The sequence below is a fragment of the Suricata suricatta genome, chromosome 1 (genome assembly GCF_006229205.1).
Source record: "Suricata suricatta isolate VVHF042 chromosome 1, meerkat_22Aug2017_6uvM2_HiC, whole genome shotgun sequence".
Lineage (NCBI taxonomy): Eukaryota > Metazoa > Chordata > Mammalia > Carnivora > Herpestidae > Suricata > Suricata suricatta.
In genome coordinates this window covers 183,289,428-183,317,332 of record NC_043700.1, presented here as the reverse complement: position 1 = coordinate 183,317,332, position 27,905 = coordinate 183,289,428, and the positions used below count along the sequence as shown (strand labels likewise).

At 37.2% G+C, this 27,905-nt stretch overlaps 1 protein-coding gene across 1 annotated transcript; it reads right to left on the bottom strand.

Moving 5' to 3' along the window:
• Positions 1 to 193: 193 nt before the first annotated feature.
• On the bottom strand, positions 194 to 27,905 carry FBXL5 (F-box and leucine rich repeat protein 5). The gene is made up of 11 exons (XM_029948548.1): positions 27,887 to 27,905; positions 26,142 to 26,357; positions 22,518 to 22,613; positions 20,560 to 20,746; positions 17,810 to 17,992; positions 15,522 to 15,647; positions 11,748 to 11,896; positions 11,045 to 11,127; positions 9,424 to 10,146; positions 8,349 to 8,497; positions 194 to 990 (listed from the first exon to the last, which is right to left on the bottom strand). The coding sequence occupies exons 1-11, from the start codon at positions 27,887 to 27,889 to the stop codon at positions 914 to 916; spliced, it is 1,992 nt and encodes a 663-aa protein (XP_029804408.1). The 5' UTR covers positions 27,890 to 27,905; the 3' UTR covers positions 194 to 913.

Genomic DNA, 27,905 nt, shown 5'->3' with positions numbered 1-27,905 from the left:
AGGCACACATTCAAATTCTAGTTACTGCAGAATTTCAAATTAGTCTTTCAAAAAAGACCACTCAGCTCAACAAAATTAGGTCTCTGTCTAAAACTGCCAGAATCATGTCTTCATGGGAACTCAAAAGTTAATCTTCTTTTATACTAATGTAAATGTGAATTGAGATTTCTAATAAAATCAAAACACCAAAAAATTATTTGATAAAGTCCTCAAAGTAGATTTTATTGATACATTTCTTCAAATGATTGTGGAATTTTTAAAAATCCCTCCCAAATTTGACAATTTAGGGACAGTGGTAGGAACCAGAAGTATCTGAAGAAAGCAAATACAAATACACTGGTGCTCCGCTAGCTCACTGAGCTAACACCAAGAAGCCGATTTATTCTATTATCATAAGGAATCTTGTATACGGGTATGTTTGAATTGGCCCTCTGAGAATTGTTCAAATAAAGGAAACGTTATGGAAAAAAAAAGACTGGTTTTTAAAATGTGCAATCTTTGAAAATAAAACCAGAAATGTACGAAAAGATCTGCAAAGCTTGGTACAGTGTTTATATATAAAGAGAACCAATAACCCCCATTGACTTTAAAACTCAAATTAATCTAAAAAATGTTTCAAATGGCATGGCATTAGTGACATTCTTTTCAAAGCATTCCATTTAAAAGAAAACCGATAAAACTGTTCTCACCCTTATGAAAAGATCTAATCCCTTTCTAAAACAAAAATATGATTGCAAGAGAAACAACACTGTACAATTCACTGGTAAGGTAAGATTTCTGAGGCTGTAAGACATGGGGCCAAACAAGTCACACTCAGAAAGGGATGGTTCACACACAAAATGTGCTCTAAGTAAAGTGCATGAAAGGAAGCCTGCTCAGCTAAGTGAAGTAGACAAAGGTCAGGAGTCAAGGGTCACTCGCCAGAGCGGCAGCAGGCTCGAAAACCACACTGCAGATTCTGGCATCCGCTGGCGGTATCAGCATGTGGACCTGTGTGAAAACAAACATGTGTGAAAGGAGGAATTTCTCAGAAATCACATGAAAGAGCTAAGACATTTGACTGTTGCACTAGCAATCCACGTATAACAGAAATAAAATGTCCCCATGAGCGTATAAAAAGTTAGACACAAAAATAGCCAACAGCAGTTCTGCTTTAACTGGTCCAAAATCTATAGGAAAGAAGGGAAAGAAATAATTTTTGGGGCGACAATCTTACAAAATAGAAATCTAAGACAAAAAGATAACCCACAGAAGCAATACTGCAGGGTAATTTAACAACAGATTTCTTAATCTCTAAACATCCTTCCTAGAAATATAATTAAGAGAAAAACAGCCCCATCCATCACACATTAGCTAAAGAATTCACTATTCAGCAATTACAATAAACATTATATATGAATCTTAAATAAACTATATAGACCTAGACTGAACACATTTTCCTTATTTTTATTTAACATATGTAGCCAAAACACATGGCCAGAGTTAAGTGGAATTATCTTCCAGGATTAAGTCGATAATCACTGATTAGCTAAACAAACATATCTAAGACATAATAAAAACTGTGACTCAATTACGAAGAAAAACAAAGCACTGTGGAATAACTGACACTGTACCCCAGTCACATCCCGGTGCCCAGACACTAGATCACAGATCCAGCAGGGAACGCAGCTGGGAAAGAGAAAATCTCACAGGAGAGGTACCATGGCACTCGTGCCAAAGTTAAGTTCTTTGAATGAATCACCGTTTTCATAAAGGCAAGCAAATGTGCAAAAGGGTGTCTGAACTATACGGAAGCCTTTTAGTACGTCTGCACCAAGAACAAAACCAAAATACCTGCATCTGTCATACAGAAAGTACATGAAATATAACTTTATACACGATGTCAAATGGATAATTGAAAAATCAGAGTACTCTGGATTGATATCTAGTTTAACTCAGAACCATGTTTTAAAATAAGCTTTGTTTTGTTTTTTAAAACAGCAATTTGTTTTTTAAAGTAGCAATGCAGGGCACCTGGGTGGCTCAGTTGGTTAAGTTTCCAACTGTTGGTTTCAGCTCAGGTTCTTGAGTTCATATCACAGTTCGAGAATTCAAGCCCCATGTCCAGCTCTACACTAACAGTGCAGAGCCTGCTTGGGATTTTCTCTTTCTTCGTTCTCTCTCTCTCCAACCCTGCCCCTGCTCACGAATGTGCACACGCTCTCTTGCTCACTCTCTCAAAAATAAATGGTGGTGCCTGGGTGGCTTAGTTGGGTTAAGCATCCAACTTTGGCACAGGGGATGATTTCATGGCTCCTGGGTTCGAGTCCTGCACTGGGCTCTGCAGTGACAGTGTGGTGCCTGCTTGGGATTCTCTTTCTCCCTGCCCCTCCCCCACTTGCACAGGCATTTGCATACTCTCTCTCTCAAAATAAATAAACTTTAGTGCTCGCTTCGGCAGCACATATACTAAAATAAATACACTTTAAATAAACATTAAAAAATAAATGAAATAATAAAGTCGTAATCCACTGCAAAAGAAAGCATTTATATTAATACCAACATAAGAAAAAGACTACTTGCAACTAAGACACAAAACACTTATTTCCTAGAATTTAACTTTTCCTTGTATTCCCAAAATGGCATACACAAAATATCAAGGGCAAACTTCTTTGGATATACAATCAATGACATATGATGTTCATGGATTTCAATATGGAAATAATAATAGATCTTTAAGAAAAAAAACACACGAACTTTACAAGCATATGTGGGACTGCAGTGGGTTAGGACTTCATTTATTTTCAAATATTTTCAAATGTTTAATTGTAAAATAGAGGTGATGCCTGCAATATGGGGAACAGGTACGGGACTGGGCAATGGTAATATGGAAGAAGATCGGCCACACGTCTGTAACTGCTAAAGTCCGTAACACATGAGGCTTCATTATAGTATTCCATGTATATATGTTTACAATTTTCCATAACAAAAAATTTAAAATTATGTCAAATATAACTGAATTATAAGTCCATTTTTAAATTTAATCAAAATTAAAATCTGTTCTATTTTAAAAATGTAAAGTACAATATGTCAAATATGTAAAATTCACAAAGTAGCATTTTGTTATTATTTTCCCTGAAAATAAGACTCAAGGTTAGTCATCTTAACCAAAATCACAATGTCTTAGTACATATTATCAGATATTTATTAGAAACTCCTTGGGGCACCTGGGTGGCTCAGTTGGCTAGGCCTCCGACTTCGGCTAAGCTCATGATCTCACGTTCGTGGGTTCGAGCCTCGCATTGGGCTCTGTGCTGACAGCTCGGAGCCTGGAGCCAGCTTCCAATTCTGTCTCCCTCTCTCTCTCTGCCCCTCCCCCGCTCATGCTCTATACTCTCTCTGTCTCAAAAATAAATAAAAACATTTAGAAACTCCTCTGGTTTGAAACTCTTCTCCCACCAAGTTTTCCTTCTAAGCAGATCTGCATTTTCCTGTGCCACCTCTTTGTAGGTCTTTCCTTGCCCCCTAAACACAGGTTTCTGCTCTGCCTGCCAATCACCTACTGCCTTTCGTGGAGAGCCAGTCTCCTACCTCACTACCACGGCCCTGCCTGACACACAGCCCCTTGGATAAAATGCTTGAACTGGTACATTTTTCAGTATGTAATTCTACTCCACAATTTTAAAGAGGGAGAAATAAGAGGAAAGAGACTTGGAGACTTTTAGACAATTTTCCTACTACAACTCCCTAAAATACTTTAAAACTTCCATATTCCTATTTTTTAAAAGGACAGAAAGGTAAGGAAGAAACGTTACACTGAATTCAATAATGACCTGGGGAAAATCGGAAGTGATGGCTGAAAGCAATGAAAGTGAAGTACGCTACTAGTTCTAAGGCAGAGAACAAAAGGGAGCCTTACAGGGGCCAACAGGATCAAGGAAGCTATTCTAGAGATTCATATCTTCCCAAATATTAAACAGCAGGTCACCATCCTCTCCAAAACACAGGCTCAGCAGCTTCGGGTCCACCCTGGCCACCTGGGTCACTCTGTTCTCCAAGTCTGAAGGATTGTAATACAGATAATAGGGGAAGAAAAATGTAGGAACAAAAATGTGTGTCCTATATTAGACTGAAAGAAACCCAACCCTGCTTATCTGTCAGCATTTCTGTATTAACATCACAAAACAAATTCCCCACTCAAATTGATATAAAATGTGCCCCCTCTCTCAAATATGCGCTAGAATACCTGAGTTTCAATGGGATTCTAAGTATACAGAGTAAGAGAGAGAATTAATAGACAAGTGTTTTCAAATCAGAAAGGGTCTGCAGTGTCTGGATGGCTCAATCAGTGGGTCATCGGATCATGGGTATCAGCTCAGGTCACAATCCCATGGTTTGTGACATCAAACCCGGAGTCAGGCTCTGTGCCAACAGGCTCAGAGCCTGCTTGGGATTCTCCCTCTCCCTCTCGCTCTGTCCCTCCCCCACTCATGCCTGCTTGCACTCTTTCTCAAAATAAACAAACATAAAAAAAAAAAAGAATGAAAGAAAGGAGGATCTATCTAGTGAAGCCAATGGGTACTTAAACAATAACTACAATACTATCTCAAAACTATAATCCCATCTTAAGGACAATTACAGACCGGGTCTGTACTGTCTGATCCTAATAATCATGAAAGTGATGTCAACCCTAAGGAGATTCTATTCTATTTAAAGGTCTGGGACAAAGCAAAAGTGAAGACAACCACTGTTTTTAACTTAGGTTAGTCTCTTACTGTAGAAAACAGAAGAGAAGAACAGCTTCCAAAGCATGAGAATCGTAAGCAAAGTTAACAGTGAGACTGAAACATCGCAGAAGGACAGTTCAGAAAACGGAATCAATGGACAACAGACACAGTGAGGCAGCATTAGAAAGAAATACGACTAAGGTATCTCCCACATTATTTTGCCAAGTACCTCAAGCAGCCAGCTGCACTTCCATAAACACTGACAACTCAAAAGGCAGTTTCCTTTTAAATATCTGATTCATCACCAGCAAATGTCTATGTCAATATAGAACAGAAAACTCAAATGCTTGTAATATAGGAAGGCTAAATTACGTTAAAGAATAATAAAGAAAAGAGGAAAATAAAATTGGCATTATTATTAAATAAAAATTTTAAGTGCATAGTAAAAAATAAATTTTCTAAGAAATCATTTTTACAATATTAGATAAAAAGAGCTATAATATTAACTATAGTTATTTTCCTATATTTTTATTACTGAATTGATTTGTTTTTTCAGGATTTTGAGAATACCATTTATGCTGTATATCTGCACTTACCTTCACTTACCTTTACTTCCTCTTTAACTTAAATTAGAAACATAAGAGAGCAAATCATCTGAGACTGTGTCACCTCCAGAACTATGAGCTAATCTATCTTAATTCATAAATTTTACAGACATGGAAATGCAAATAAGTACAAAAAGTTTATTTGCTATCATTGTTCAAGTGTTCTTCAGAGTTCCAAAACAGTGCAATTCCATTTAATAACTTGTTAAATGATAGAGAATTCTTTAAATGCTATGGTGAAGAAGCCTTTTCTTATATTTAAATCTTACTGTTATCAATCAAATAACAAATTTAAATGTCATGAGGAATCATTCAGAAGAATAAAAATGGTATTTTTTTAATCAGTGCTTAGTACAGTGTCTTGCTCACAGTAGATATTATTTGGGTATCTGATCCTAACATCTTCTCCAAAATCTCTGCTAGTGCTTCGGATATAGGACATTCTGCTTTACTTACCATTTATTACTAGGTTAATGAATATTGTTTATCAGTATTTACTTCTTTTAGTTAGTAATCCGATAGCTAACTATGTAAGCTTTCTTTTGACAAATACATTTTTAAATGTTACTCAAATACTTAAAATAGTTTATTACCTAAATATGCTCCTTATTATTCTAAGACCATGTATAAAACATATTAACTACTTCCAGAAAAAAATAATAATAAAAAGGGGGCCCCATAAGTGGTCTCTAAATATTTACTGTACAAATTGAGTTGTAGTAAAAGATACTGGATCAAATGTGTCATCTTGCAAAACTGGATACAATGCAACTTTTATTCTAACACTTTCGGGGTTGTTCATGTGTCCTTTTAAGGAAAAAATTCTATCAGAAGACTGCTTTAAGAGCAATTGGCTGGAATTCTGTAACACAAGTTAATATGACAAGTCACCCTATAAACTTTAAAGAATTTCCATTTCCCCCAAATCATGTTCTAAGAGGCTGGAAAGGGAGACTTAATATTGGATTATACAAGCACTATCAATTTCCTTTCAAATCTTTCAGTCAGATCTCTTCATTAAATTTCACTTACTGAAAATTACTACTCATTATAAAAAAAGAAATCATTCAACAGGAGAACGTAGCAGCTCTTTTAATATTTATATATTCAAAACCAGTTAAGATGAAACTAATTCTAACATCCTAACAAAATGCAAAAGATTTAAAGTATTTAACTTTATTCCATCATCTAAATTATGCCAAGTTTTAAAAACTATACATGCAAAACAAGTAGGCAGATCATAAAAATGAACTGAAATGCAGTCTCCCTGACCCTGTAACATCTATATACCCCAAAACAAATCTAACAAATTCAACTGTGGTATTCCTTCCCACAAACATAACCTGTGCTGAAATCGATGTGGACAATTCAAGTACAACATACAGATAACACGTTTTCTTATAAAAATAACTGCTTACTGGTTTTCATAGTATATCCTACAAGCCTTAGGAAGTACAACACTGCATGTACAATGACATAACTGTGCATTAAAAAAAATCTCCCATCTCAGATTCACTGCCAACTACAAAAGCAGCAAGTGGTTCATGGAAGCAATCAAACTTTGTTTTTGTACACTTAGCAGGCTGCAACTAAAATGACATTCATTTTCACCATTCCTGGATTATATGCTAAAGGCAAAGAAATGCTCCTACTTAGTGTTGCTACTTCGAGAACAAGGAAGGTCATCTCCTGCATCACCAGTGTGATAACCTCCTGTCTCTTTATATGTATTTAAGGAAAATCTAATCTCCCAGAAATAGCAATCTGCTAACTTCTCTGCCTACAAGTATGTCCTTATAGAGACCATTCCTCCAAGTCTTCCTGGCTCCTGTCAATTGTTCTCCCTAAGAGAAACTCAGGTGATAGTCTTGTCATCTTACGATGACATAGGCTTTCAAAGGAAACAGTTCATGGTGTAAAAAGACACATGCACAGCAGAATCTGAACTATGCAAATATTTTTCCAGTTATAAATACAGGGGGTGATCTGCTTACTAATAATTAAGTAGGAGCTCTTTACATGCTTCTAGAGACACCAGTCTCTATCAAAAGCTCAAAAGGCCACTGAATACCTTGGAAAAAAACACTGAACAAGCTCAGTGCAGCGTAGGGCTAGGTTTAAGAAACAAAACAAAATAAAACAAAACAAAACAATCAATAGGTTATTTATCCAATGACTTAAAAGTAGGTTTGGGAAGCAATCTCCATAATACTACAGGAATTTTCGTCCTGTCTAAAGCAACTCAGCCTCTTTGATATCATATGGCAGTCCCACCTCAAACCTCTATGAGATTTATTTGGAATGAGAGCCAGGATCCCCAAGAGGTTCCCATTATCAAAGTCCTTCTTTTCCGACTGCATTTTTTTAAAGCTGTCCTACCAGGTTAACTGAGTGACCATCCCTAAGAAAATGGTGTATCTAGGGGCGCCTGGGTGGCTCAGTCAATTAGGCATCTCACTTTGGTTCAGGTCATAATCTCACAGTATGTGAGTTTGAGCCCCACATGAGGCTCTGTGCTGACAGCTCAGAAGCTTATGGCCTGCTTCGGATTCTGTGTCTTCCTCTCTCTCTGCCCTCCCCCACTCGAGCTCTGTCTCTCTCTCTCTCTCTCTCTCTCTCTCTCTCTCTCTCTCAAAAAGAAATAAACATTAAAAATTTTTTTAAAAAGAAAATGGTACATCTAGAACATCAATACTCTAAATTGTTAATGAGTCCTACATAACTAGAAGAATTTCCCAAAACTCTGTAAGAATTTTATTATTTCTACAACTTGCAATTAAGAATTTATTAAACTGTTAGATATCCCAAAAACCTGGCATGATGGATATTCGAAATACCCACCTGCAAGAAAAACTTACCTTTATAGGAACTAATTAATGAAAATGTGATTTTTTAATTTTATCAAATGTAAAGGACTACCTCTGAAGTAAAACAGTTTGGTAAAAAAAAATTAAAAAGAAACCCTAAGAATTATCAGACCTGCTACAAATTTTTAAGTCTCTTCCTTCAAAATTATCTTGTTATTAAAAGGCATTACCGTTAATGTTGTCACAGTAGTAAAAGTATTCATCGTTTAGAGAAGGACACACTGAGACCAAATCGTGCAAGCCTGCACCGGTTACAGTAAGACAGCCGGAGAGGTTAAGGTGCTCCAGGTAAGGCAGCCCTCCTCCCAGAGTCAAGACCCTGTAAGAGAAACAATGCAACATTAGAATACATTCATCTATGAAGATTATGTACTCCTATGGCTGACTGGACCACTATTAACAGATCTTTCAATTTAGTAATGACAAATTTCAAGAATTTCTATAAAACACAATAAACAACCTCCTACTTAGGCGGCAGTAATTCACCTGAGAAAAACTTCCTACATTTTTCCTCAAGACATTCGATTAGACAAGTCTATGAAATTTTTCTTTAGAAGAACTTAACAGTAACTCAATTCTTAGATAGAAGTACTAAATCTTGCAACTGTAATCCTCATTCTCCTACAGATTGTCGAAGTGAAAATTATCAAGAAAATTACAGACCAGTTTTGGCTGTTCCTCAGTTATAGAGTTAGCATATGACCCAACACCACTTCTCCTAGGCATATACCCAAGACAACTGAAAACATATGTTCACATAACTTGCAAACAAATGTTCACAGCAGCATCATTCATAATAGCCAATACGTGGAAACAACCCAAATTCCCATTAATTAAAATGAATGGATAAACAAACATTATATAGCCATGAGGTACTGTCACAAGCTTCCAAACGGATGAACCCTGGAAACATTACGCTAAGTGAAAAAGGCCAGACACAAAAGGTCACATAGTATATGAATCTATACTTTTTATTATTAAAAAAAATTTTTTTAACGTTTATTTAGTTTTTACAAAGCATGAGCAGGGAAGGAGCAGAGTGAAAGGGAAACAGGCTCTAGGCTCTGAGCTGTCAGCACAGAGCCCGATGCGGGGCTTGAACCATGAAACATGAGATCATAACCTGAGCCAAAGTCAGACGCCCAACCAACTGAACCACTCAGGGGCCCCTAAATTCCAATTTTGAACTCACATTTGAGAGTGTGAACCTGTCTATTTCCTAATATTCTGCAACAGATCACTTACCTGAGACCATGATCTGTGATCTGGTAACATCCAGACAGACTGAGAAAGAGAAGTACACGTCCAGTCTCTTGATCAGAGTTTTCACTCCCAGAGTAAATTAAGTCTTTTCCTCTAAGCAGTCTAGTCCTTGATGCTTTTTTACACAATGCAGAAGACTCTGGGAGTGCTGACATAGTTCTTAAAGCGGTCCCTGTACAACAGTATGAATGACCACAATATGCAAAGGCCGGGGAAGCACAATGCTGCTGCCAACAGACACTAGTCCTTAGTCCAACAATATCCTTACTGTAACAACCAGAGGAGGAGCAACTAAAGTTGGATGCTGTTTCCATGACACAAAGACTTTCAACATTTCGATGTCTCCATTCTACAGCATCTTCAATATCAGCCAAATCTTCAGCATCTAACATCCACACATATGGAGAAGTGAAATTTTCTGAAAAAGGCTTAGTCCAGGGGTGTTCATTATCCACTTCTTCTCCAATGCCTTTGTTAGTTAAATTGTGCAAACAAGCATACTGCTTGGTGGACTGCATGGTAATGTCTTTATTCTTCCATGTAGTCGGAGTAATTTTGCTCGTAGAAGTTTTCAAAAGGCCACTCTGATGAGATGTCAGAATTCCAAGGGCTCTAGAAATCTTCTCTAGAGCCACATCTGTGATTTTTTCACATCCAGACAGATCAAGATGCCGAAGACTCTGGCAGCAACCAAGCCAAGACCAACTATAATTAAGAAGTAGCAAGACTATTAGTGGATATTGTTAAAATCTTCAAAAGCATTTGACACATGCAAGTAGATGAAAACTAGAAGATTTCAAATCTAACACAATCAAATATTTACTGAATATCTACTGTCAGGCACCATTTTAGATGGTAGGATAGGAAAAGACAGTAAGAGTAATGAGGGGCTAAGAGTACTGCTGACCTAATAGAAGGGGAGGAGAGGAGAAAGGTATGGAAGGAAGAGACTTCACTGATATTTCTGAAAAGTAACTAGTGGAAGCAAGGAGGTACATACATCAAAGAAAGAGAATAACCAGTAATTAGAGGAGGAAGCCTCGGAAGAAACAAGTCCTGGGATCTGGGAAGGAATTAGCCACAGCCAGAGAAGGGTACACCTCTCCCTCTGAAACAGGCGGAGAGGCGCTGATACAAATGTTCAGGTGAGAAAGACAAGGGGGAGGCAGAGTAAGAAGGCAAGCGGTGGCACCTAAGGAAATAAAGCCTGTGAACACTATGGCCTGACGACAGTGTTAGAACTTTAGAATGTAAGAGGGAGCTTGGCCAAATGGCACTTGGAGCACAAATGAAACTGGAAACTTCTTAAAAACATATAGTCTCAATCTACATGACTGCACAGCAAGGCTCAAAGGTCTAGACACAGGACAGGATTAAAAAGATGACAGGATGATGCAGACTCAAGTTTTGGATCAGCTGGAACCTATGGACAAAAGCAAAGAACTGGAGGGTGCTATTAAGTTATAACCATTCCTGACTGAGATCTATCTGAATAGTAACAAATAATAGCACAATTAAGCTGCAAATATGGAAATAAAGTACAGAACAATTCTACTAATCATAGGTAGAAATCTTTATACTGAAATATTTAAAAATAACTAACCTGTCAAATGCAGAATCCGAAATGTCAGTCTGGGTAAGATCCAGATGCTCCAAGTTAGGACAAAGTTCTAAAATTTGCCTAACCTAAGGGGGAGAAAAAAATCACTGTGAAGATCTGCAGACTTTTAGTTAGATTAAGAAAGACGTAACATTTAATAATAATATAAAGCTAGTAGTTCTCAAGCTTTTGTGCATGTAAAAACTACTTCCATACTGCATTACAAATATATATTCTGGGCTCCAGCTCTCAAAAATCTGTTTTAGTAACCATGAGACTAGACCCAGGAAATTTATATTTTTAAGAAATACCCAAGGATATTCTGATGCAGGACATTACAAAACAGACTTCTAAAACGGTGATTTAATCTCACACACTCGTTGTACCATGCCTTACATATAAAGAATCATATAAAACTGGGCTTCATCACTTAGTATCTGTGAAACCGAATAAATTATTTAACCTCTCCTAGTCTGTTTCCTGTCCTATAATGTGCAAATACTATCTATATACAAAGATTACTATGAAAACTGAAATGAAATAACATGAAAGTCAGCAGTGTATGCCTACCCAGGGGAGGGCACTCTCCTGTGTAAATAGCTAGGTTGGCTTTTTTTCCCCCTTAATTAAATTCAGAAATAAGTAAATCAATGTAGGTCACTGCTACTTTTTCTTAATACCCAAACTAGTGCCAATTTATACATACCATTTTGCTGGAAACTGCAGAGCTGTAGGCTAATACTATAGTTTTTACTGAAGTTCCAACATATGGTAGAATATTGTGAATTAAGCCATGAAGTAAACGTTTTTCCATTTGTGCAATGCTGATAGCAATCGATTCTTCTCCAGACTCTTCTGTAAAATGAATTCAAAAATCTAAGAATTTGATACACTAATTATAATTAGGCTGCTCAAGGAATTACCGACTTATTAAACATGAAATTTTTTTTGCTATTCTTAAACTCCCTTATGTATGAAAGCAAATTAAATGGACAAGGTCTCACTCACCAAAACTTAATATTTAACAGGTCTGACATTAACTAAAAAGAGACAAATGGCGAAAAAAAAAAGGTTTACAATGAGAATGAAAGAAAGACTTTTTCTCATTTGCTTCAAAGTTGAAGACAATTTCCATATCAGAGCTGGTACAGCAGAGAGAAAGAAAAAAATAACTCCAGTTTCAGGCCCTTTAAATATCTAAAAGAATAATAGAAGCTCTTTAAGAAAATATAGGATATCAAAAGAAAAATGACCCATAATAAAAAGTATCATTTGTTACTTTAGTAAAATAAAAGGTACAAAGAGCTAGAAAAGACTTAAGATAATGAAATGAGCATAGGATGCCTGGTGGGGCTCGGTTGGTAAAATGTCTGACTCTTAATTTTGGCTCAGGTCATGATCTCATCGTTGTGAGACCCAGCCTTACTTCTGGCTCCCACACCAGGCATGGAGCCTCCTTGGGATTCTCTCTCCCTCTCCTCCCACCTCGCTCCACCTCTCAAAAACTAATTCAAAAAACAAACAAACAAGTGAGCCTGGTCATAACAAATCAAGCAAAAGTAAAGTACCTTAGAATTTGTAAGAAGTTAAAATTAAGCACGGCATTTGGTTTTTGCTTAATAACTTTTTTTAAGTTTGTTTGTTTATTTATTTTGAGTGAAAGAAGGAGCGGGAATGAGACAAGACACTGACAGCCTGGAGCACGACGCAGGGCTCAATCCCACAACCGTGGGATCATGACCTGAACCAAAATCAAGAGTTGGGTGCTCAAGAGACGAAGCCGCCCAGGCGCCCCAGTGTTTGCTTAGTAAGTTCTGTAGAGCCTGGATGCTTACAATGGACTGCAGGTCTTCAACAACCAGCACAACAAAAACGCTACAAAATCTGATTTGATGTAAGGGGGAAAACACACACTAAACTACACTGAAAATAATAAATAATTGTATCACCCTCCTCGGGATCCTATTATAATTATGCTTACCTAAAGACCTCACCTGAATGTCTCTAAACATAAAACAGTTTAACAGAATAACTTAAGAAAGTCTCGTTTCTTTCTGAGAAAGAGAAAAAGTGCACAAGCAGGGGAGAGGCAGAGGGAGAGGGAGAGAGAGAATCTTAAGCAGGCTTCTTGCCCAGAGAGTAAGAGTCCAACATGAGGCTCAATCCCATGACCCTGGGATCATGACCTGAGCCAAAATTAAGAGTCAGACACTCAACCAATTGAGCCCCCCAGGTGCCCCAAAAATCTCATATTTAAAAAAATTTTTTAATCTTTATTTTGGGGAGAGACAGAGCACAAACAGGGGAGGGGCAGAGAGAAAAAGAGACACAGAATCCAAAGCAGGCTCCAGGTTCTGAGCTGTCAGCACAAAGCCCAACACAGGGTTCAAAGTCACAAACCGGGAGGTCATGATCTGAGCCAAAGTCAGACACCCAACCAACTGAGCAACCCACGTGCCCCAAAATCTCCTATTTTTAAAGAAAGTCTCATTTAAAACAAAACTGAATGTAGCTAGTAAAAGAAATGTATGTAAAAAGAATTAATTCTGAATTTGTGACTACTGGTTCCAAGTTTATAAATGTACCCTGAATTCCTTGTTTAGCCAGACATATATGTAAAGTACAGAGATAAAAATGACTTTTAGTGGGGTGTCTGGGTGGCTTAGTCAGTTAAGCGTCCAACTCTAATATTTCAGGTTGGGTCATGATCTCAACATTCGTGAGTTCAAGCCCGCATCTGGCTCCACACTCTTCTCCTCTCTTTGCCCCTCCCCAGCTCTTTCTCAAAGTAAATAAATGAAAACTTTAAAAAAAATAATTTTTAGCAAACTCTATTTGCTCTAGTATGATTTTATTCCCAAGTGAGTCTTTTTTTTCCTGTAGTCCTATCTAAATCTATATTGTTTACTGTGAAATCCATAAAAAACTAAACATCCTATGAAGAATAGTATCTTTCTTCAAGACTAGTAAAGACAACTAAACCTAAAAAGCACTAACATAAAACACAGTTGGTAGATCCACTGTTAAATCTTAGATACACCAAACAGCTGGACAAATATATTAATTCCCTTAAGGTTCAATCATTACGGCCTTAACCTTTCCCTGGCAACATGAAGGCTTATTGATAAGCATGGTCTTTGGCTCTCCTCAAGTGTTGACACAAATATGCTAAATTTGATAAAGACTTTGTAACTCATGAGTTTTCAAGTTTCTCAGACAGAGGACCTTAACAAATCACCCTATTTAAAACTGTAACTTCTTTCCTCTCTTCCTGGCACCCTCTCCTTTCTTTTTCTCCACAGCATTGGACACTACCCAATATAACATATGTATTTTGCCTGTATTTATTGTTTATCTACCCTCTTCAAATTTTAAGCCCAAGGATTTTTTCCCCCTATTTTGTTCACTATTAACCTCACACTCAAGAGAGTTCTTGTCACAACGTAAGCACATCATCAACTCTTAACCGGCAAAGACCTCTTCCTTATGTAGCACCCTCTAAATGTCCAAAACTGTAATACATAAACATTCAAAACTATATAAAGCGTGGCAACTTCATTGCAGAGAGGTAAACTTGCTACTGAAATAATAATCTTTCTATGTTTACAGTCCTCACTTCCCACATGTTTAGTTCTTTTGCCAGACAAGCTTAATACTTTTTAAATGAGCAACTTAGAATACAAATTCCCTAAAGTTTCAGTTTTACCAAGCATTTGAGTGTCTTATCCTTTTTTTTTTTTTAACTATTTCATCTTTTAGGGATTATTTCCTAGAACAGTATCTAAAACAGAATTAAGTTCCTCCCCCACACTACCAAATAGCATCTTTCCGCACCACTATTACAGCACTTTTATTAAGTACCCTAAGTTAAGGATTATGTATTCCAAATTCTCTCCCATATGGGTCCTTTGAGGGTAGGGATAAAGTCTGAGTCACACGTGAGTTCTCCCATAGTGCTGAAAGAATGGCTACACTAGTTTTTACAACCCTTTGTCATTTACAAACAATTTTCATATATATAAAATACTTCCTAATTCCACAACAACCTTGTGAGGCAAGTCAAGTGGTAGGGCTATTTACAAATGAAGAAACAGATTCAACAGCTTCATGCTCTTTCCTCCAGGCCCCAGAGGACTAGATAAATACTGCTGATCAAATGAAATGGCCCTAAAAATCACACTGTAAGCTGCAAAGTGAGAAAATGTATATTGCTTCAATAATGAGAATAGTATTTTAATTTTCTTAAGTATTTAAATATAAAAATAACTCTATACACACTTAAAAATTGCTTCAAACAAAATAAATTTTAAATTTGCTTGTTATCTTTCAAATTTTAGAAAGTAGTAGGCTTAAAAACACACACTTCTTTAGAAAACACAAAATATGTAAATCTTAACACCTAGTGATTTTTAAGTGCATAACTGTTAAATATTAATTACCAGAGCAGCACGTACTAACTGTAACTCCAAACGTGGCTTACCGGACTCATCTACATCAGCGTCTTCATCCCACTCCTGAAAAGCACGACTTTCATCTTTTCTGTTTTTCACCCATTCCTCATCAGGTTCAGTATCAAGTTCAGCTGCTGGACCACTATACCAGTCACCTACTCCACAAATAAATAAGAAAAAATAAGATCAGACTGGTTACCATTACCAAAAACAATAATCTATTCACAATAAAAATCTCTGCACACAGAAAACACCTGAACTCTAGGCAACGGGCCAGCTATTGTTAGAAATATTCAATTATGGTTAAAAGATTACACTTCAAAAGTACATAGAAAATTCAATTTCAGACACACTAAAAAGAATTATGAAAAATCATTATTAAAAAGGTATCGGCCGGCCTCTCCCGATTGGGCGCCACAGGAGTTGTCCCTCCTTAAGGTGCGCCCTTTCAGGAGAAGCTGGCGCCTTCCCCTTTAAGTACAGGGGAAGGCTGGATCGGACCTGGGTCCTTACAGCAGGAACATAAAGTTTAAGGGGAAAGACTAAGGTAAAGCTAAACCATAAATTTAAAGATCCTGGAGAATATACTGCAATTAATTATATGATTGTGAAGTGAGAGACGGTGCAGAATTAACTTATTGAACTTCTAACGTGACATCTACATCAGTTTCTCCATCTCAACACTACGGACACTCTGCGCTCGGCCGCCTCTACTGTGAGCTGGAGGGCGTTTAGCAGCAACCCTGCCTCCGCTCACTGGAAGCCACTATCATCTCCCAAAACGGCACCAAAATGATTCCACAGACATTTCAAGATGTCCCCTGGAAGGTGGTAAAATAAATTCTGATTGAGAACCATTGGAAACAAACACCATAAAAAATTTTTAAAAAGGAAGAACAAAAATAAAAAGTCTTTTTATTGAACCTTTTTGTTTAAACATATAATAAACAAAACAAAACAAAAGAATCATTATTCAAGATCTGGTTAACTCCACAGAAGTCTCACACAGCATTTTCACAGTTCATCTTTATATCAAGTAGCACCTAATTATGTTGTAATTCCAACTAATTAGTTCTTAACAGTTAAAAATATAGCTTAACAAAAAGGTATTAAATATAACCATATTTCCCTTGACTTTTCACTTAATAAAAATTACTCTACATCAAAATATTAATTCTAAGCATCTGAATATATCTACACAATACTTCAAATAGCTTCACTCAAAAACTAAGTATCTAATAACTATTTTAAAGATGCTATATATTAACATAAAAAACTTTTTATTTTTTTTCTGATTTTTATTTACTTTTGAGAGACGGAGAGAGACACCATGAGCAGGGGAGGGTCAGAGAGAGAGAGAGAGAGAGAGAGAGAGAGAGAGAGAGAGAGAGAGAGAGAGAGAGAGAATCCAAAGCAGGCTTCAGACTCTGAGCTAGCTGTCAGCACAGAGCCTGATGCGGGGCTCGAACCCACAAACTGCACGCCAAAGCCAGACGCTTAACCGACTGAGCCACCCAGGCGTCACTATAAACCTTTTTAAATTCAATTTATAACTTAATTAGAAGAGAAACACATATTGCCATGTCTAAGTGGTAAATTACAGAATAAAGTTTTACATGAATTTAAGTTAAAAGAGGCACTTAGATAAAACTGTTCTAATTCAATGACAGAAAAATGTAAGCCATATTATTGCATTTACTCCACGACTGCATTATATGCTCATGAAAAGGAAATTTTCTTTAATTGTTCACATGTCAAAGTAACTTCCCACAGTGAATTAAATATGAAATTGTGATTTGTAGAATGAGGCATTACCAATCACAAAAAAACATGCTAAAGACAAAAACAGATTCAGCTACAATGTTGCCTCATCTTTAAATTTTATAGAATTTATTCTATATTTTTAAAATACTGAATCTATTTAAAGCTGTTCTGACAACCTATTAATTTCATTTTTAACTTCAAACACAGTCAAAAGTAGGAAGCAACATTTAAAAAGTAGCATAATGAATACTCATGAACTCATCAGCTATCTCCAAAAATTATCAACATTTTACCAATTATTTAGCATCTTCTCCCCTATTTTTTCCTATTTTAAAAGAAACTGCACACATCACATAAATCACTCATAGATACTTCAGCACTGCTAGTTTTTCAAAAGTGTATACACAGAAGACACTGTCTAACTATGAAATCTACTTTTTGGTCAACCTCTCAGAATTCCCCTCCCTGACCCTGCTTATGAACATCTATGAATACTCATTTGAAAAATGGATTGAAATATTTTTTAAACAAGCTAATAGTCACATTTACCTACCTCTAGCCCAATGAACAGGGTAGAGATGTTTCCAAAGAGATCCAGTTTTTGCGAGCTGAGACCATTTAGTGCTTACTTGACTGCATCGACATAATTCTTGAGGATTAAGATAACTGAAAATTGACAGCATTACCTCAGGAGGAAGATGCGTTATACCTGTGGATTGCTCTGACACTTCTGCTTCTGAAATAAAAAAGAGAAACTTTAACATTAAAGGCTGTAAGAGCAAATGCAGTAAGAAATTGCAATCACATTTCTAGAAATAAAGTCCAGTGCCTAAAGTCCACTCCTTCCTTCTTGCAAGATGTGAAAAGGAAATAACATGGATTAGTGGTAACATGGGGATGTTCAACTTGTGAAGAACCCGTAGGGTTAACCTATCATGCCCAAATCATACTTCATCAGTGGGAGCTACAATCATGAACACAGAATTGACTTCCTCTTACAAATGCGTCACAGAAAAAACAATACTTACTTTGTAGCATAAGAAGCATCATTTGAAGAAGGAACCCAGCCGGTTTTACAGCTTCCGGTGTAGAGTCAGCCAGATTACGAGATCTCCAAGGCATTTTTAATGACACACACACATCTCACAACACATTCCATTCACGTATTAGGACTATGTCCGTATTTTCCTTGTGTTCCTTCTCTGATTTTCACTTTTGGTATCAGACGTGTGTGAAATCTAACTTCTATAACCCATGGCTAACCTACTATTTATGAGCCAGTTGAGACAACGTAAACATTTCTAATGCTGGTATACATTTATCAGGAATCTTTTGTCAGAACTATCATAAGCAACAGTCACTCAGTTTCCAATTTCCTATAACGAATCACTTCAGTAATTTTTTAAAAAATGCAAATGAGGCACTACAATAAAAAATACAAAATATAAAAGATTCATCATTAAAGGGTTAGAAAGAATTTGAAGTACTTTGTACATCTGATTTGCCATCAAAAAGCAACTTAAATACAGAAATGCTATGATCAAATAATTTTAACCTAAGCCTTTTCAAATGGCAAATATTTAATCATAATACAATTATAATTTGCTTTGAAGGAGTGGGAAACTTAAACATAATAAGTGTGATGCTTTTAAATCTCATGTTATAATTACAATTAAACTAGACACAACAGGTCTTGACTTGGTGTCTAAGGCAAAAGCTGCATTTCAAAGTGAAGCCCACGAGTTTTATGGGTTTAATTATAGGTTCGCCTATAAAAACATTTTTGTTTCAACATGCATCTCACCTACTTTGTTAAATAAAGAGAAAAGGACTAATTTCAAAGAATTTTAAGCAATTTTAACAGGAATATCATTGCTATTGCCCATCTAGAAACAAAAAAGAAATTTTTACTAGCCTCAGGATGCCAACTGTCTTTAAGGAGATTTTAAAAGGCAAAGCTATCAAAGATCAATAAGAAAAATGAGAAAATCATCTATGAATAAAAAAAAAGCAAGGATTTTTTTTTTGCATTTGTCATTTGTTTTCTCTAAGTAACTGTACACAGACAAACTGTGCCTCTCCTTCTCACTTCTGCATGTATTAACCGGATATAAGACAGTGACATGGGAAAGGATGGAAATACAACTAGAAGCACAACTGATCTGAAGACTGATGAGGGGCGCCTGAGTGGTTCAGTCAGTTAAGTGTCCAACACTTGATGCTGGCTCAGGTCATGATCTCACTCATGAGACTGAGCCCTGCATCTGGCCCTGCGGTGTCGGCCTGGGATTCTCTCTCCCTCCATCCCTCCCACATGCACACACTCTCTCTCAAAAATAAACCTAAAAAAAATTTTTTTTAAACTGATGAAAAAAACAAGGAAGGACAAAATCAGCCACTGTGGTCAACGGAGCTCAGAAAGCTGGATGATACTGCAAAAGGGCTCTGTATACGGTAGCTTTCAATAATTTTAATTGGCCAAAATAATTATTATTATTCCTACATAAGTTCCTTTAAGAAACATTACATTGCTTGTGGCCCAAGAATACGGGATTTTTAAAAATTTTTATTGATTTTTTTTTTAATGTTTTATTTATTTTTGATACAGAGAGAGACAGAGCATGAGGAGGGGAGGGGCAGAGAGAGAGGGAGACACAGAACCGGAAGCAGGTTCCAGGCTCTGGGCTAGCTGTCAGCACAGAGCCTGACGCAGGGCTCGAACTCACGAACGTGAGATCTGACCTGAGCCGAAGCCGGAGGCTTAACTGACTGAGCCACCCAGGCGCCCCTATTGATTTTTGAGAGGTGGGGCCAGAGCACAAGCAGGGGAGGGGCAGAGAGAGAAACACACACATACACACACACACAGAATCCGAAGGAGGCTCCAGGCTCTGAGCTGTCAGCACAGAGCCCAACGCGGGGCTCAAACGCACAAACTGTGAGAGCATGACCTGAGCTGAAGTCAGACACTTAACCAACTAAACCACCCAGGGCCCCCCAGGATGTTAAATTATCATGAACAACACCAAATTCTTAGAAACTACTGTCTTCAATTAAATGTACATTTGTAAATACATGGTTTAAATTTATGCCTCAAAGAAAATCTAAAGTTCATCATCAACAAGACACAAATGGCGTCAGAACGAAATCATTCACCACCTAAACACAGGAATGTCAGGGGCACCTGGCTGGCTCAGTCGGTAGTGCACGCTACTCTTAACCTCAGAGTCGTTGAGTTCAAGTCCCACATTAGGTGTGGAGCCTACCTAAAATAAAATAAAGAAATAAACATGTGAATATCACCTTTATCTGACTTTTCATCCACAGAATATTTAAAAAACTTCTGTCGCTCCTCTGCTTGATTCCATAGGCTAAGACCCTTAAGGAGTTCCGCAGTGTCCTTCTGAGAGCAGTGCTGCGCAATCACTTTCTTCTTAATATCCTTAAGCTCTTCATAGGTAAAATATTCCATTAACATTGGCTGAAAAACCTAAACGGAACAAAATATTCATATGGAAAGATGCTTAACTAGTTTTGTTTACTCTGTACATTTTTTTTAATGTTTATTTAGTTTTGAGAGAAAGACCCAGTGCAAGTAGGGGAGGGGCAGAGAAACAGGGAGACACAAAATCGGAAGCAGGCTCCAGGCTCTGAGTTGCCGGCACACAGCCGGACCCAGGGCTCGAACTCACAGGCCATGAGATCATGACCTGAGCCAAAGTCAAGACACTTAGCCAACAGTCACCCAAGCACCCCTACACCTTTTAAATTATTAATGGCTTAAGGGTAGTATTATATCCCCATATTTCCAAGAAATAAAAATTTTAGTCGTTGCAACAAAGTTAGTTTATCCAAAAAAAGTGTAAAGAATATCACCAAAAGACCCTTCTTCCTATGGTTTCTCTGGCTAATAGATCCCATGGATTTTAAAAGCATCAGAAGCAGGTTTTCTGGACAGAGAACCAGTCTTATCAGTCTCGTATGGTTAGACTTTTACATCAGTTAACTGCCTTCTGCTACTTCAGCAGGGCCTCTAAATCATGAGAAAGGTACCCAGTGTACTAGAACCATAAAACTCAGAGGTCTACTGAGACCTTGAACTATCTATAGTTCTTCTTCAAAACAGATGCTTAGTCCCAACCTCCAATTTACAGAATCAGAATCTTGAAGAAGTGAAGCCAAGGCTTTTGTTTTTTGGGGCAGGAAGGGGGCAGGGGGTACAAAGATAATTTTGATGCACATCACAGGTTAAGAAACACTATTCTAGTTAGAAAAAAAAAGAAACACTATTCTAGTAACTCAGCAGCTTCAGTGGTGGTTTCATATCACGATGACATGGGGGCCTTTAAAATATATCCAGGCCAGTATCTCTCATCTGATTTAATTAGTTTGGAAAGGGCTGAAAAGTAGTATGTTTTTTTTTTAAATACAGATCTGATTATAAGGTGAAGCCATAGATGAGAATCACCACAGTAACTAATTTACAGCTAAACAAGAATCTGGTTCCTCATAAAGTTATTTTTCTATTCCTTACAACCTAATCCGGATATTTGCCCCACTTTAGAGAAAGAAGAGAATGGGACAATGCTTTGCTCGTCCGCTCAGTGATAACCCAATACGTGTGTAGCAGGAATAAAACTGGTTAAGTGTAACACTAGCATTTAATTACCAAAATCCACTACAAAAAAAGATCACTAAAAATTCTTTAAACTTGGCATGAAAATACACAAAATATTAAAAAGCTTAAAGAATCCCCTAAAGGTTCTATGAAGACATTAAGGTAACACAAAAAACTATTAACTTCCAATACAATGCCATCTACATAGTAAGAAATTAAATATTAGTTGGGTATTGAAGTAAATAAGAGGGGCGCCTGGGTGGCTCAGTTCACTAGTTCCAGCTCCAAGTCGGGCTCTGTGCTGACAGCTCAGAGCCTGGAGCCTGCTTCCAATTCTGCATCTACCTCTGTCTCTGCTCCTCTCCCACTCGCACTCTGACTCTCTCTCTCTTTCTCTTTCTCTCTCTCAAAAATAAACAAACATTAAATAAATAAATAAATAAATAAATAAATAAACGATTCAATGACAAGCAACAACCTCTCTGAGGGAACAAAAATTAATGTTTTCCTTGGGGATTTACTTCCTTTCCTAAAACAAAGCGGAGGCTTATCTTCCTGTGCATTATTTTGAAGAATGAAAGACAAAATAACATCTTAAAAATTTTATAAATCAAATTCACAAGGGAGAAAAAATTTTGCTTACCTCCTCTTCCTCTTTCATGTGAGGAAGAAAATCTCTTGTAAAAGCCTCCAATCTCTCTTTCAGCTGTTTTGCATAATTTAACTGCTCGTATTCATTCTAGAAACGTGAAAAAATTACATTCTATGAAATTTTTTGCTTCATTATTTACATTGTACTGATACTAGGAAATCCGCTTTTTTTTTTTTTTGCTTAAAAAAAACTTGTTTAACATTTATTCATTTTTGAGAGACAGAAAGAGCATGAGCGGGTGAGGGGCAGAGAGAGAGGGAGACATAGAATCCGAAACAGGCTCCAGGCTCCGAGCTGTCACTACAGAGCTCAATGCAGGGCTTGAACTCACGGACCACGAGACCTGAACTGAAGTCGGATGCTCAAACGACTGAGCCACCTAGGCACCCCAGGACATCGGTTTAAAATACAACATAAAACCTCAGGGAAAAAAAAAAAAAAAACAGACTGGCGAAGAGCAAAGTGATCTCTGTACTTTTCAAAGCATAAAATATGTCCTTAAAAGGGGACTTGGGTGGCTTAGTCAGTTAAGCATCCAACTACAGCTCATGATCTCGTGGTCTGTGAGTTTGAGTCCCCGCATCAGGCTCTGGGCTGATAGCTCAAAACCTGGAGCCTACTTCAGATTCTGTGTCTCCCTCTCTCTCTGCCCCCCACCCCCCACTCATGCTCTGTCTTTCTCAAAAGAAAATAAACAAACATAAAAAAAAATGATGTCCTTAAAATACCTTGCAAAGGAACCTAGGAGTTTTAGTAATGTGATCTTATACTTCTTTAAAATGTCACAAAAAGTCTAAAAATAGCAAGTATTTCCTCAAAACTTCTACTGATTTCTAATGTATACATTATATACTTCCATGTCTCAGTTTTCTTAATCTGTGTCTGAGCAGCCCATAAGAGCCTACTTGCCACATCACCAGAGCCCCTGCACGCTCCCCTGGGGCGCCCTCCCCTGCACGAGCCACAACACTTACGCTACGCTGACAGAAGACCCCATCGACTTCAAAAAGTCAGGCTGGAATCAACATACTTCTAAGGGTTAAGGAGCCCCCGACATTGTTTAGTAAATCATTCTAATTCTGGACAATAGATAAAAGTTCTTTCTCACATGAACAAAGACCTCATCTCCCTGTCACATCAAATACTTCTCTTAACTTACAACATGCACAATTTTACAAAATAATGAAACTTTTTAAATGTGGAAATGGAGCTCCCCAGTGTCTCAGGCTGAGTGGCCAACTCCTGATTTCAGCTCAGGTCATGATCCCAGGGTTATGGGTTTCAGTCCTGTGTCGGGGGCTCCACACTGAGCTTGGAGCCTGCTTAAAAGTCTCTGTTTCTGTCTCTCTCTCTCTCTCCCTGCACCCCCCCCAACATGCACGCACACTTCTCTAAAATTAAAAAAAATTAAAATTTTAAATCTAAATAAATAAATAAATAAATAAATAAGATGTGGGAGTATTTTGTCCTGATGAGTCTTCTGTAGTCTCCTCCTTTTTGTACTACTTTATTCAAATGCTTCCCAATATTCCATCCAATGTCCTAATCTCTAAGGATTGTACATTTTCCCGCAGTATGCCCACGTACGTGGCTTCCATTTCCACTTCCCATGCTAGTAATGATCAAAATTACTTATCTCAATCAAATTATTCTTCTGACCCTGAAGCCCATCTATACCTCCTCCTATTAATAAGTGCCCACCTGGATTACACAAGCAGATCAGACCCAATGTGCCCAAATGGATCTTTTTATTCCCCAAGCCTCTTATATCCCCCATAAAGCCAGACTCAGTTTTCATTCTTGTTTCTTTCTCTTTCTCCTTTCCCTTTCCATGCAAGCACTACATTCTATCAATATTATGTCCTACATAATTCTTGGGTCTGTCTCCTTCCCTCTACTCCTCCAGCCACTACTTTAGTTCAGATCTTAATCATTCTATTGAAAAAGTAATACATGAACATGACATAAAATTGAAAGAGTACAAAAGAGTATTCAATAAAAAGGAAACCACCCTTCCATCGTTACCCAGTGCCCTACCTCACCCCTTCACCCACCTCCCCTCCAAGGAGTGACTGTGGCTTCTCCTAGACACTACTACAATATTTTTTAGAAAGATCTTGGCCATATACCTAAATGTCCATCAACTGATGAATGGATCAAGAAGATGTGGTATATATACACAATGGAGTACTATATGGCAATGAGAAAGAATGATATATGGCCATTTGTAGGAAAGTGGATGGACCTTGAGGGTGTCATGCTAAGCGAAATAAGTCAGGCAGAGAAGGACAGATACCATATGTTTGCATTCATAGGTCTAACAGGAGAGACCTGGCAGGGGACCATGGGGAGAGGAAGGGGGAAAGAGAGCAGGGAAGAGTGAGGGACACAGATCAAGGGAGACGACTGAATACTGGAGACGAACCATGGACTGAAGGGGGGGGATGGTCATGGAGGGGGGGCACTTGTGGGGAGAAGCACTGGGTGTTATATGGAAACTAATTTGACAATAAACTATTATTAAAAAAAAAAGAAAAGAAAGATCTTGGGTCTTCCTACTTCAGTCTTTTCTTTCCCTTCAACCCATCTTCCTCCCTGCTGCACAACAGTCTTTCCAGAACACAAGTCTATAAGTGAAAGACACGTGGTTGCTTGACAGAGTTGCAACTTAAGTCTATGCTTCACCAAGCCAGAAGGGAGATAAAAGAAGATAAAACCTCAAATTTCCAGAGTATGCAAAGATAAGTAAAAGGAAAATCTTTCTATATCGTTATCCTAAACTACAAAGAGGTCTAATTTTAGGTTATACAATTGAAAACTGTCCCGTTTATCCCTGCACCCTAAAATATGGAAAAAAGAAATATAGTAAATGTTATAGCTAACATTCAATTTTGAAGTAAAATTTTTTTTAAAGTATTCATTCATTCTAGTCACAATCTCACCTTCAGTCACTAGTAACTGCCTTTATTATATAGCTTTCTCTAAGAGTTGAGCAAATGTTACCAGAAAGTAAAAATTATATGGTAATTAAAATTTCAAGGAGTAGCATTCACTATAAATTTTATATACAGTAATAAAGAGGTAGTTAACAAAGATTCTCGCCCACCTGACAGGCTCAGGCTCCTCTGCGCCTCTTCTCAAGTAGGTCTCAACCTTGAGGTCCGTCCTTGGCCCACTTAGTCTAGTTTTAGCAAAAGTCACTGAGTCCCTTTAGCAGAAATCCCTCTACCCTTGACATCTGATCGTACTCAGCATCTATCCAAGCTCAGTATCTCACCACTCTGATCTGCTTTCAGCAAAATTCCCCTTGAGTCAGTCTAGTAAGATTCTCCTTAGCCCTGATGTTTCTTCTTAGTAAGTTTCCTGATCCCCACTCTGTTCCTTGGCTATAAATCCTTAGATATCCTATTCCAAGTTGAGCCTCGTCTCTCTCCCCTACTACAAAACTCCAAGGAAGTAATCCGTTGAATAAAGTCTTCTTTACCGTCTCTAACAAGTGTGAGAATATTTTTTTCTATAATATAACATTTACTAAAAAATGCTAATAGGTTTTGCTAATGACATACTAGTAAGGACACAAGTTGTGACAGTTAAATACCCATTTTTGCAACTCACCTTAACATTCTTCAGTCCCTTTTCAAAGAGGCTAAGCATCTCAGAGAGTTTATTGTCAGAATGTACATTATAAATGGTCTGGCTGCGTTGCTGAAGCAAACCGATAATGTATTCATTTTCGATCTGCTCATGCATTTTGAACTCCTTAAAAGTAGCATACAAAGACTGCAGAAGAGCACGGAAATCATTGTTGTTGGAAAAGTTCGTTTTGGAAAGCTGAATAAAAATTTAAAAAAGAAAAGCATAATAAATATATGTAAGTATACACCAATAAAAAATATTCAAATGCATTCCTATTTAGTTTTGTACATAGCAAAATACCTCCCTTACACTTTTTTGTTCAAGTACACATAAAGGAAATTCATAAATTAACAATTATAATGGTATAATTAAAAAATACACTAGGGTCAGAAAGATAATGGTTATAATGGTTTGTATTCTGAAGAGCGTGATGATACAGGAAACTGATGCATGCACCAAAAAATCATAGTTTCTTTAAATAAAAGGGATTAGACCAGACTCCCTCCAAACCTCAAATTCCGTTATTCTATACATTACTAAATACAGATACTCCATAAAGTTATATGAAATTTTAAAATAGTTGTGTTAGGATAATGTGATTAAGTGCTTTTTTCTTTCTCAAAATGTTCTTTATGCTATTATACTACTTTTACAATGTTAAAATTAAAAATACTCTATTATAGTTTGTTCGAACTTTAATATCAAGATGAGTCTCATCTGTTCCAGAAATAATTATAAAACATTGAGCTATTAAAATATTACTAGGGACACCTGGGTGGCACAGTCAGCTAAGCGTACAACTCTTGATCTCCGCTCATGATCTCATGGCTTTGGTTCATGGGATCAAGCCCTGCATCTGGCTCTGTGCTGACAGTGTAGAACCTGCTTGGGATTCTCTCTCTCTCTCTCTCTCTCTCTCTCTCTCTCTCTCCGCCCCTCCCCTGCTCATGCTTGTTCTCTCTCCCTCAAAATAAGTAAATTAGATGATTTCATGGGAACCAGTTTTGGTTTTTAAGAAAAACAGAATAAACACTTAGCAGCTCAGATAAGAAATCATGTACTTTTCTGAGTCAGAGGCACTGCAACGGTACAACACGAAAACCTAGTACATCATGGCGTGAGAAAGTAAATGCACTTTAAGGAAAGCTGCAATCAATGACAAAACAAAGAAATATATGCACTATCATTTTCTTTAATTCTATTATTCAACCAAAGAAAATGACTGTTCAGGTGTAATTTTAATTTTCATGTTGAATGGCAAATTAAATTCTCATGTTTAAATACATAATCTTATGAAGAAACCTGATTCAAATTAAAGTTCAAAATAATATACAAACCCTCCATTGCCATATTAAACCTACTTTCTATTATATCAACTCCAGTTTCAAAGTTCATTTTAATAGGGAAAACCTGATTAGGTTAAAAACACAGACAGTAAATGGTGGGGAAGAAGTTACTAACACCACACTTCCTAGACTTAGTTTGTCAAGTGTGATCCAGTATTCCTAAAATGGAGTAGACCCTAAGCTGTCTCAATTGCCTGTTCTCAACAGGAGTAGGCTTATGATAAAGCATCAGAAAAGATGGTACACACCTAAAGCAAAACTATTCCACTACACACAGCAGAATTAACTAAGTATCTTATGTAAAACTTATGTGTATTAGGTATTAAGTCATTTACAGGGATGACACCAGAGTCTCTAGAGATCAGATCTCAGTTCTACCATTTATTCAGCGGTGTAA